General features: G+C 44.3%; 1 protein-coding gene across 3 annotated transcripts in view; it reads left to right on the plus strand.

Moving 5' to 3' along the window:
• The first annotated feature begins 5,920 nt into the window (after positions 1-5,920).
• The window catches only part of EML1 (EMAP like 1), a 176,271-nt gene continuing 169,259 nt past the window's right edge, over positions 5,921-12,932 (plus strand). For all 3 annotated transcript variants that reach the window (XM_065593593.1, XM_065593594.1, XM_065593595.1), the window contains exon 1: positions 5,921-6,093. In XM_065593593.1, the coding sequence (XP_065449665.1) occupies positions 6,066-6,093 (28 nt within the window). In that variant the 5' untranslated portion in view covers positions 5,921-6,065. The remainder of the gene's footprint in view (positions 6,094-12,932) is intronic.

A 12,932-nucleotide genomic window follows, 5' to 3' on the forward strand; every position in this document is an offset into this window, starting at 1 on the left:
CATTTTCTACTTAAATGGCATGGAAATCACACCGATGTGAGATATAAATGCCTGTGGAATTGGACTATAAGATGCTCATGGAAAACTGCAAATGTAATAATCAGATCTGACTTGATTACCTCAAGAAATCATTCTCACTCTCAGTGATTTCCCTCTGCCAAGAGAGATAAATGGAGAGTGAATGAGAACACTTCATCTGTACCACCAGATAAGTGATGAGATTAGCTGAGCCCTTTCACGGGTAATTCTAGAGCATGCCTTACCACACTCCAGCGGGATGTGAGGTCCAGCCAATGCCAGTCATAGCTTCCTCCACTGCATAGGGGTTTGGACCAGCACAGCTACATCCATGGCTGGAAATGGGGTAAATTCGACCTGTAAGCCAGGCTTAAGGGCCTGAGCCAGCAAACCCCTATGCCTATGGGACCACTCAGGGAGTAAAGTCACACATGTATATGTTTCCTAGAATCATAGAATTCAAGAAGTCATCAAGTCCAGCCCCCTTTGCTGAGGCAGGGTCAAGTAAACCCAGACCATCCCTCACAGGTGTTTGTCCAACCTGTTCTTAAAAATCACAAAAGATCCATAGATTCTGTTCCCCAGTGAAGAAGGGCCCCCTCCAGCATGAGAGAACCCCATTCCTTTACCCCTTCTCACAGGGCAGTAGTCTCCCTTTCCTTGCCATAGAGAGAGAATTTCTGCTCCTCCCACAATCAAGCCATCTCTTTTGCTATTCACCTCCTTACCCTTTTCCTCTACAGTAGGATAATTCTCTTCACACTGATGGATCTCCCCATTTTCAAAGCAATTCATGGATCAAGCCCCAGGTACATTAAAGATGGAATTTTGAGCTGTGAACCGTTGTGATAGCTGCCCTCTTCAGGGACAATGAAACTTACAAAGCCCAAGTTGAAGTGAGTGAGTGACATCTCTGGACAGAGCATGCTCAATCAAGGGAGTCTGGCTGTGGAACAAACTTCCAGAGGAGAGATGAATCCAGAGCCCTGATCAATGACCATCTTTAGAAAACTCTGCAAACCTTCCTCTTCTAAAAAGCTTTTCCACCATAAGAATAGCGGAATTGGCTCCATAAGGCTGTGGATAAAATTTTCATAAGCACCTGTGTGAATTAGGCACCAAGAGCCAGATTTTCAAAGGTATTTAGATGCCTAAAGATGTGGATAAGTACCTAGTGGGATTTTCAAAAGTGCCTAAACAGATTAGGCACCTCATTCCCATTTGAAGGCATTGGGAATGAGGTGTCTAACTCACTTGGTCACCTAACAGAATTTACAGACGTGCTTATTTGCCCTTTTAGGTGCCTAAATCTACAAATACCTTTGTAAATTTGGCCCTTTCTCATTGAAAGTCAATGGGACTTGGGCTCCTAAGTCATTTAGGTGCTTAAATTTATTTTTCCCTGTGTGTTTTTAGTGACCAAGACCATGACCAAAAGCTTGTTCATGCTCAAGACTCCATGAATTCTTACAAATGTTCTGTGAATGTCCTTTCTGGCAGAGTAGGGAAGAATGATCTGAGTTTTTTAAATAGCATTAAACCACATAATGTAAGAGTAGATAACATGTTCTAGGACACATAAGACATGCTTTCTAGTTTTTAACACATATTCCGTATGGAGTTTGGTGCTTTGTTCTCTATCTGCTTTAAGGGTGGGTTGTTCCAAGGCGGGTGAGGGAGAGCCAGCTCTGGAACAACCTTCCAGAGGAGATCAGATGAATCCAGAGTCTGATCATCTTTAGGAAATGTTACAAAACCTTCCTCTCTGAGAAAGCCTTTCCTTCGGAAGTGACCCTCCCAATTTGAACAGCCCTTTTATTTTCCCCAAATCCTTCCAAGAAAACTCTGACCCCAAGCAGAGCTCCAACCCTGTAAAGGGGAGATGGCCCAGGAACTCCATTAAGAGACTTTGCTATTTCTATAGGTTTTACGTGGGAGGTGCTTAGATAATACAGTGATGGGTGCTGTAAGATAGATAACAAGGAGTCCGGTGGCATCTTAAAGACTAACCGATTTATTTGGGCATAAGCTTTTGTGGGTAAAAAACCTCACTTTTTCCATGTGTAAGCGGGAGAATGGTCCCGCTATTGTGGGGAACTTTCCTGGCTTCTGCACTACCCCGGTGAAGTGGGCTAGCGAAAGGATCCGAGTCCTCGCTCCCACTTCCTTTACCCAGAGACCTCCCTGCCCTTGAGGACTCCCCTTCCACTCTCCAGTCTGGCAGTGTCCTCGTAAACCCCAACAAGGCTGGGCCCAGGATTCCTGGGGGGCTCGACCCCCAACCCTGCTGTGGTCACCCAGGACAGGGGCTAGGGTGTCCCCACTCCGGGGTACTCTCTCTGCACTGGGCACCTCCCTGACCCACTGATCATTTCATACAATTTAAAGCAAATACAAGTTGTTTAATTAACAATTAATTTTAAAAAAGAATAAGGAAAAATGGGAAAGGTTAAAGGAAAACACATCACCCTGCTCTGTGGCAGGGAACATTTCAAACAGTGTCTCTGGAACGTCAGGGCAGTTCAGTCTGTTCCTTGTAGGTCCCAGGCCTGTTTCTCAGGCCCTGGCTGTGCTGCAGGGATGCTGTGGGTTGGACACTTGCCCTGGTGGTGGCCACACGCTCTCAGGCTCTAGGTGGCAGGACCCTTCTTCCCAGCGTCGCCCCCGCCCGGTCGGGGTTATGATCCCCCTGCAAGTCTGGCCTGCAAGGCCTCTTGGCTGAGGCGTCTCCCTGTGCTGGGCCCACTGCCCAGGGTCCCCCTCACTCTCCCCAACTGCTCACCGCACTCGGACTGCACACGGCTCCGGACTGCCCCAGCCCCAGCTCCGGACTGCTCCAGCCCCAGCTCCGGCTCCACTCTGCCTCAGCACGGCTGCTGCTGCTGCTCTGCCTTCAGCTCCCTGGGCTGCTTCTCTGTCCTCTCTGGCTCTGGTTGCTGCAGCTCTGCCCCCAGGACAGCTCTGCTCTGCAGGCTGCTTCTGTGACTCTGCTCCCAGCTCTGACCTGCTTCCTGGCTGCTTGTCTGGCTCCTCTGGCTCTGGTTGCTACAGCTCTGTTCCCAGGGCACGTCTGCTCTCTCTGGGCTGTGCTCTGGCTTTGGGGCTGCCGCTCTGCTTCCAGCAGCTTAGCTCAGGCCCCTGCTCTCTCCTTAGCTCGGCCCCACTCTGTCTGACTCAGGCCATTCCAGTTCACACGGAGGACGGGACCCCCTCTGGCCTCCTGACTCCCTGATTAGCCTGCCCACCCTGTCAATCAGGCTGATCTGGAGCATTGGCCTCTCCCCATTCTACCTGGGGACTGTCAGTCTCAGGCTCCTGATTTGCCATCGACCCTTCCCCTTTTAGTGCTGGGAGCTAGCAACCAAAACACCCCCACTGAGTGTTAGTAAGGGGGCAACAGTCCCCTTACACATGCATCTGAAGAAGTGAGGTGTTTGTTTTACCCACGAAAGCTTATGCCCAAATAAATCTGTTAGTCTTTAAGGTGCCACCGAACTCCTTGTTGTTTTTGTGGATACAGACTAACACGGCTACCCCCGATACATAAGATAGATAGACACCCAACTCCCATTGAATTTTATGGAGCCTGACTCCCTTGCAGTCCTTTGGAAATCACAGCCTAGAGCCATTATTGACACCTATTTAACACTTTTCTCATATTATCCTAACAATTATTCAAATGTGTGTTGTAATTTCCCCCTCCCTTTTATTCTTTAACTCAAATTATGGTTCTTGCACTTTTTGCCCTGGTGAACATCCAGTCTTACTCATAACTTCACCTTTGCTCTCTATCAAAAGGTGAGTCCCCTCCCTCACTGCTCACCAGAATCCCAGAGTAAATAAAGTTCTGCTCCTTTTTGAGTGTGGAGAGAAATATAGTTTTCACATGGAAAAAAAATTCTTATAACCATTTAAAAAAACCAAACAACTTTATGGCCCAGATGACTCAGGGTAGAAAGTTTAAACTGGGGATGGAAATAGCCCTCTTTGAGGATAAGTGTCATGAGTGTAAAAATGAAAATTAGTTTTTATTTGACCAAGCTACAACCATTTGGATAATTGTATGTCCTGCATAAGCATCTTGCACAGGGTTTTTCACAAAGTCCCTGATCCTGCAAACACTTACTCATGTTTAGCTTTACTCAGGGGAGCAGTTCCATTGACATCAATGGGGCTATTTACATGCATAAAGTTAAGCTTGAGTGGAAGCACTTGCAAGATCGGGACCGAACTGTGCCTCGCTAAGAAGGCTGTATGTGCATGTGTGGCCAATACACTGAAGTAGTGAAAAGTGCACTGAAGTTGCACAAGAAGTTGGGGAGAGCAGCTGTGCCCTTTGTAAAGTGTGCAGGACAGCACTCTGCTCTGATGCTCAACAGCTGGAGAAAAAGCCAAGCTCCAAAGGCTGGTCCAGACTGTTCCTCTCAGAGCTGTGCCTGGAAGGTTCCTTCCATGTATGGATCTTCCTCTTATCCTTCTGTGCAGAAGTGGGGCTCAGCCACCTCTGTGGAGTCATCCTTCTCCCTCCAGATCTGACAGAGGGTGCTCTGACTCTGGGGTTTATGTGGAGGAGGGAGTAGAAGAATGGACAGGGCCCAGAGGGGGCACATAGCCTCTCTCCCCAGCCCTGTAGAACATCCCTGGAAAATAGAATGCAGGATGCAACTTTATTATCATCTCTGCATAGCTGCCATCCATGTGAGAGTCCCCTCACTGAATAATCCTCTTGTAGCTCCACCAGGAGACCTACAGGTTGCCACAGCCTGGGACACTCCCTGGTAGAGCTTCTCCAATTATGCTTCATGCAGTGACCAGGAATGAGAGAGGGCCAGAGCCTGCGCAGAGACACAGGACCTCCCTATTTGCCCAGGAACTTTGAGAGATTAAGGGGAAGTCCCTTTTCCACCCACTCCAATGAAATAACAAGGGCAGAATGCAGTGCAGGGATTTCCTCCCCTAGCTTCCCCTCTGTAGGGTGTTTTCAGGCAGGGATGATCCAGGACAATAACTGGAGAGAGGCCTGTCCTGTGCACTTTCTGAGGTGCATGGCACAGGGCAATCTGGTGGTGTCATTGTGCACCTGACTCAAGGAAAGCAAGGGCTCCTGCATCATTGATGCCATGCATTTGACAAAAGAGGATGAGATCCTTGGGTGTGTCTGAGCTACACTAAGCATGCACCTGGGGAGAGTATAGGTGGCTTTCTGCCTTGTCTTCCAGGCATCTCCCCTACACCAGGAGCTTCCCCAGAAGTGCAAAGGGGATGGAGCAGGAATAGGGATGGAGAACTCTGTAGAATTCAGAATGTCCTGAAAAGAGGCAGGGCTCCTGTGGAGTCGAAGCACAGGACTGTTCAGATCTGAGGAGTTTTCACTCTTTGTTCAGGCCCATAGCTAGTCCATAGATCTGGATATATACCAAGGCAAAAGCTACACAGTGTATCTCAAGAATGACACAAAAAACCGAGGAGTTCTTGTGACACTAACTCAGCAGAGAACTAGGAATGCCCTAGGACAGTGGTTTTCAACCTGTAGTCCTTTGACCCTGGGGGTCAACAGACTATGTCTAAGATTTCCAAAGGGGTCCGCCCTTTTGACATTTTTGGGGGGTCCACACATGAAGAAAGGTTGAAAACCACTGTCCTAGCACTGCAGCTCCCGCCACAAACTTCACCACACAGCAATTAGCCAGTTTGTTCAATACAGATTTTCAGCTTAGCTCTTAGAAACAGTTTCATAAATATTCTATGGCCTTTCAAGCAGTGTAATTTGCCTCTGTGACATTAAAGAGGAAACTCTGTGGAGGGGAGGGATGACAACAAATTTATCCACCAATAGCATGCTCTTTTGGCACAAAAGCACATTCTTATCTTTACATCCCATAATGAGAAGGCAAAGACGGGATTGTTGCTACAACTCCCTGGGTGGGTAGATGTACATTATAGGAGAAGGGTTAGATATTTTTTCCTCTGCCTACCCTAACAGAAGAAAGTGAGTTTGTATTTTCCTGTGGTTTTCCTACGTACGGTTGAAGAGAACTGTTCACACGATGTCAGACTGCGAGGGACTGGTTGTGGGTAAGTGCCAGATTTATATTTACCACAGTGTCCTGCCGACTAGTTCACATTCTCAGATTGCAAAGTCACACACAAACCCACTCGGTTTTGAAGGGAGTCTGAGCCATTGCAGGGGAAGAAACCCTGTGCATCAGCAGAGTTCTACATGCTCGTAGTTACAAAACGTTCTCGGGTAGCTGTTACTGGGTGGCTAGCCTACAAAGTTACATTTTCTTAATAAAGGCATGAAAAATAAATGAGACTGACTTTAGCTAATCAGGGAAGCAGTCTGATTCTGTCAAAATGACAATGTCACAATTTGTTCTCCAGAGCTTCTAAGCAAGAATTTCTTGGAACAGTTCCTGAAACAACTGCCCTGTATACGCACTATGTTAACATATTGATTAAACTTTTCAAATGGCGAGGGGCTGCGGAAAAGGCAGCTGAATGTAATAAAGATGGGTCCTTTACGGAGAGAAAATACATACTCTGTGCACTTTATTTTCAAAATCAGTGCCTTGTGTATTCTGCCTATAGCTGAAAAGGAGTCGTTCCCTGACACGCATGGCTGGCTATGTCAAACTTTGCTGCACAGGAGGCTGCGGCATGTGGTAGGAAGACATTTCTTAGCTTTTTGTTTTCTGCCCTTCTGTGTGTAGTGTAAACGTTCACTAGATCGTCTGCATGAAAGGAAATTCTTGTGGGGACATTGGAGCGATTCTGTGCCAAGGCTTTTGTTAAATAAAAGCATTCCATTTAAAAACACTACTTGTATTTTGTCACTGCAAGCATTTGTCTTCTCATATTTATACTGAAATAATTTAGTTTGACTGGCTTGTGATGGCAGAGAGTCAGATACCAGGTTCTTGCTTTAAAAGTGGAGGTGAAGAGGGAGGGAAAGTGGATGAACTATTTTTCTTTTCTCTCTTTGTTTCCATTTCAGGGAGGGGGCAATATTAAAAAAAGACTAAAAATATGAATATTTTAGTTCAGCATAAGCTGTACCATGGGCAATTTCCTATGCCAGCAGAAGGTCGCTATCATTGTATGAAGGTAGAGCAGAAGTCTAGGAAGATGAAGATTTCTTGCTTACCTTATCAATGGGCTGATCTCGTACCAGAATAGCTTCCCTTCTTCAGCAAAGTTGGCCTTGACTTTAACAGCTTGAGCTGTGTGTGCTTGTTAAGGACTCTGAGTTGAACGGGGATATTTCAGGACAACATTGACAATATTTAGCTGGCATCTGATATTAATGATGAAACTGATATTCGGCATGCAAGGCATGATGGGTGTGAAAGTTGCTTATATCTAAATTACCTTTGCAATTGCAAGGGCCCAGGATGTTTCCTTTGCAGAAAGTTGTGATAGGTGTGTAGCTTTATGGGTTTTGGTTTGTTTTTTTGAGGGGAGGGAGGATGGGGGTTGTCGGATGAAGAAGGGAATAAATATTAGAGATGGGCTGAGCTGTAAAGTTTGGATCTGGATGCAGCTCTGAAACTTTCCCGCATTTGCAGACTGTTCAGAGCAGGAGGTTTGGTTTCCTCACCATCGTTCTCATATTCTCCCCTCCTTCTCCAGTCATCTTGGCATCATCTCCAGTCCCCTCACTACCTCCTGTACCAGACATCATGGCTGACCCATGCTCTTTTCACTCTCTCTGATATGAGGCAGAGATAGCGGAGTGGTACCCAAACCTGTGGACACCACATGTGATTTCCTGGATTTAGTGCTGTGCGTGTGTAGAGTCATAAGTATCACTACTGCACTGTATGTGGTTATTAAACTATTTTTAATATTCCAGTTGCTGACAGTTTGTCTCATGTTAATGGATTTGGGGAAGACCAAATAATTCCCTTGATGGTAACATTTTTTTCACCACTATTTGGAAGATTAAAACTTTATCAATAAAATCTTTGTAAATAAGGGTATAAAACATCAAGAGAAAATTCTCTGTTATAATATGATTATAACATAATGGTCCAAATACCACCCTACTGAGTCCAATGAAAATTGTATGGTGTAATTGAGGCCAGCATTTGACTTCGTATTTTTAAGACTCATGTTGAATGGGGCTAGACAATAGACTTAAATAGATATATTTAAGATTAGTATTGTAAGGTGACTAGACAATACAGACCTATTTATAGCAGAGTGTGTGTGTATGTATTTACTCTGTACTATAAATAAGTCTGTATTGTCTAGCCACATTACAACATTAATCTTATATAAAATAATTGTAACAACCTTTTGGAATGTATATGCCTAATAAACAATCCTACAAATTTAAAGTTTATAGTTACAGTAAATAAATGCCAAAATTTCTACACTACTTTCAGCCTACACAAGAATGTAGTCGGAACAGCTGCATAATTGTTCAGATCAGATAAACATTACAGAGAAAATTGGTGAATATGTCCTTTTGATTTTAAGTAGCAGGATATGAACTGGCCAACATAACTTTTTAACAATAAACTTCATTTAATAGTAAAACTCATATTTCTGAATTAGAAAGAACTAGGCCGCTTTTCAGAGTCTAAACATTGGGTTTTTACTTCTGTAACACAGAGGCTTGTGACTTATGTTAGGTTCCCGAATGACTACAGTCTTTCATTGGTTCAGAATAGGAAGTTAAATGTGCAGAAGACAACAGCCTGTAGAAAAAAGTTTAATTTTGTCTTTTCAATATAGCATATGAGACACAGAAACTGTCAGAGTTGCAGAAATGTTTAAAAGAAGTCACTGTCACACTGGACTGAATTCCACCCAAAATGTGCTTGTGCACTTTAAAGTGCTGAGATCAAAATGATCAATTAGTGAACAGAATTTTTAAATTTATTTCATTAATTTTCCGAGACTATTGTGACACTGGTAGATAAAGACGAAAGAAGGATCAGTCACTTCAGGACAAGTGCACTGCTTTCAGTTTCTTTCTTATTAGCAATTATTGACATACTGATGCTATCCATTAGTGCTAGGTACATAGATTTACTGTCATTGCTACATGCAGATAAAAGCAAAACACATCAATTATTTAAGTGCTTCCCCGGGTATGTATTATTTTTCTCTTGTAAGAAGACACAGTTCAGTCTCAATACAACTGAACAGGCTTTCATGCTCCCAGCATTTTGATTAGGAACAAGTGAGTCATAATGGTTCTGGTTCTTACCACAATCTCTGACTTCAGATAAACCTCTGAAGTCAAGCAAAGGACCTTAAAATCTCTGTTCACTTATTTTCCCCTCAGAAACTGTATCATGAGAGAGTAACAGTGCAGACTATTTGTGAACAGCGTTATTCTTTTGCTATAGTCCTGGAAAATTCAGCTGTGCTGTGATATAGATTTTTATTGCCAAGAGTGGGCACTACAGTTCAAATACAGAGAATCTCACCGATATATCCTTTATCTTTTATTTAGTAAAATGTTGCTCAAATATGGAAGAAAGAGAATTGATTTCTCTTGCTCTGCCGCAGGTGTCAGGGAGCCCAGTACTCTTCCTCCCAAATTCTTATATTTATTTCTACAGAGGAAGGGGAAAAAAACTATGAAATGTGTTCTTGAACACCTCGTTAACTATCACCCCACATCAAATGAGAATTGTACATTTCAACATGTCCAGAGAGGTAGTGGGCACCTGGCTAAAATGGTGTGCTTCTCAGGAAAGGGATATCCCAGGAACCTACAGGCAGTACAGGTGTCTTACTGGACACACCATCCAGTCAGGTTACACAGGGGTACATTCGGGCCTGCATTGAGAACTTGGTTAGCAGTGCTGTTGATAATGGGTGAAAGGAAATAGAATCCAGCTCACTCTCCCATAGTCATGTTGTCTCCACAGGACTAATGGGAATCAGAAATTATACAAATGTACTTTTGTCACTAAAAGCAGGAGGGATGGCACAGCAGACGCACAGGGAGCAGATCTGTCTGGGGAAATTGCCCATTTTTATGTAGTGCCTTTTGAAATTAGAACCATGCTTTTTGAAATGGTTTTTAAGTTGGCCCAGGGGGAAGTATTTAGCTCTTTGCTCTTTATGGCAGGAACAGCCATTTTGCAGAATAAGGGCCCAATCCTGCAAATGCTTAGGCACTTGAGTAACTTTATTCATGAGTAGTCTCATTAAATTCATGCATTTGCAGGATCAGACCCTAACAATTGGCCCCATGCTCATGTTATGTCAGCAAGGGCTAACCGCAATATAAAATTAGGCCTTGGCTACACTTACCCGCTAGTTCGACGGCTGGAAATCGAACTTCTGGATTCGACTTATCGCGTCTAGTCTGGACGCGATAAGTCGAACCCGGAAGTGCTCGCCGTCGACTGCGGTACTCCAGCTCGGCGAGAGGAGTACCGCGGAGTCGACGGGGGAGCCTGCCTGCCGAGTGTGGACCAAGGTAAGTTCGAACTAAGGTACTTCGACTTCAGCTACGTTATTCACGTAGCTGAAGTTGCGTACCTTAGTTCGAATTAGGGGGGTAGTGTAGACCAAGCCTTAGTGCCCTCAATTTCCTGGGTAAGGAAGAGGCTCTGAGCCTTATGTCTTGTGTTTGCCCCAAATGCCCAATACAGATCAGTGCTACCAATTAACTGGAATTAGCCTCTCAGGATTGTTGGTCCTCTCGGGCATGAATGTTAGCTTCCCAACCTCACTCAAAATAGCCTGTGCTTTGTGCAGCACTGCCTTATGTATTGAGGTCTCTCAGCAAGTTTGCCAAGGCCAGGGTCAGGTAAGGACAGAGAGAGAGCTCATGCTCAGATGGCTTGAAGATCTAGACCCTGCAAAAGCCCCAGACAGAAATGCAAGAGCAACCTTGTAATCAATAAAAGGAAACCACCATAAACTTTTCAGCACTGGGGAAATATGCTCTGAGGACCAAATTCTCAGCTATTGTAAACGGGTGCAACTCTGTTGAAGTCAGTGGCGCTGTGCCCCTTTACACCAACAGAAAATTTGGCCCTGAATGTTAAGTCCAGAGGAGACAGATGCCTTTGGATATCTGGAGCTTGTGTAAACCACACACCACCTGGGTGTGGTTTTCTGTCCTATCTAGTGCCACCGAGACCACTTAAAGAGAGAGAGAAAGCAATTAATACGTCTGCTCTACAGCCTTAGCTAACAGCCAGCTGGCTTTTGGCTCATGCACTAAGCTCCAGAGGTCCTCGGTTCAATCCCGCCCACCGACGACCTTGGCCTGTCAGTGTTACACTTGTACAATGCTACCCTGGAAGGCCTGCAAGTTCAGCATTGCAGTTGTCTAGTACATGGCAAATATTTCAAATCAGTCTACACAAACAATGGCCATAGCTTAGAAATATTCCTAAAAGGGTAAAGTTAAAAATCAGCTAATAGCTAATATGTATCATGAAGAAAAATGCTGAGTCCACTTATGCAAAGTTGCTCACATCAAAAAGGAACACAACTGTGTGGCAGGTGGACGAGTGGGTTCTGTTCCTGGTTCTGCTACTGACTTGTTGTGTGCCTTTGGGGAAGACATTTCAACTTTCTGCACAGTAGTCTCTGTAAAAGTGGATTAATGGATACTTGCCCAGCTTTGCAAAACACTTTGAAAACTGCAAATGAAAACCATTGTGTGAGCGCTTCAGCACATGAGAGATGTCCACTGTGACCATTGTATAATTATGTACATCAGAAGAAGTCCTAATGACTGATTCCAGCAAATTGCTCTGCACCCTCAACGCCTTTCATAATTCAGTGAGAGTTTCTGATGATGAATGCACCACAGAAGCATTGGGCTAGGGACAAGAACCATTTGGCAAAATTCTATGGTCTGTGCTATGCAGGAAATCAGATGATCATTCAAAGATATTTCCAGTGGAATGTTGTTCCATCAGAAAATGCTGGTTCAATGAAACCTGCTCTACTACTTGGATTATAAGTTCTTTGATGGTGTCTTTTCGTCCCGTGTTTTGTACAGCGCCTAGCACAGTGGGGCCTGGTCCCTGACTAAAGTTCCTAAATGCTCACACCGTACAAATAATAAATAATAATAATGATCCCTTGTGGCCTTAAAAATCTATGAATCGTTATGACCAGGCCCAAAGACATTGAGAAATAAATGTGAATCTAGAGTACCCAGGAGTCTGTGTTTCACAGGAATAACATCAGAAGTAGATTTGTGGTAACAAGCGAGCCCTGCTGAGACACGTGAATGAAAACATGTCAGAAACAGGCCTGAAAAGCCCTCTCTATGCATGAAGCATTTCAAGAGCACTCCATGATCCACAATATCAAAAGGAGCCAAAGGAACATAAAGAGTTAAAATGTATTGTGTGAAGAATCCACCTGCTAAAGAAGGTCATTAGAATATAAACCTTGGTTAAAACAGCTCTGGAGTAAGGCCTGATTGAAGATTTTAAAACACTGTGGTTTCAGAGATATGAGGCTGCAGTAGCCTAGTCATGGCTTCACCCCACTCCCACCCTCAGATCTTTTGTTGGCTAGTGTTGAAACCTGAAAGCAGGTCAATCCCACCTTCAATTCTACACCAAAGACAACTCTTATAGCCAATCCAATAATGAACTAACTGAAGATTTATTAACTAAGAAAAAGACATGAGTTATTTACAAGGCTAAAGCAGGTAAATATACACACACAAATGAGTTACAGTCTTAGGTTCCAAAAAGTAATGGAGGCTGCTGTAGTATGTAAGCTCTATATGTCCTCTAGGACTAACCCAGGCTAAGCAGCTGGGGATCCCTTGCTTATGCTTTGAAATTTTGCCCTCCCCAAATCCAAGCAGCATAGAGCTCCAGTGTCTGCCTGTCAAGGTTTTTATTCCCTTCCCCAGAGTTCAAGCTGCTAGAATGAGTCCTCATGCATGTCTCCTCTTCATGGGGGGT

Source organism: Chrysemys picta, chromosome 4 (genome assembly GCF_011386835.1).
Source record: "Chrysemys picta bellii isolate R12L10 chromosome 4, ASM1138683v2, whole genome shotgun sequence".
NCBI classification, from domain to species: Eukaryota; Metazoa; Chordata; order Testudines; family Emydidae; genus Chrysemys; species Chrysemys picta.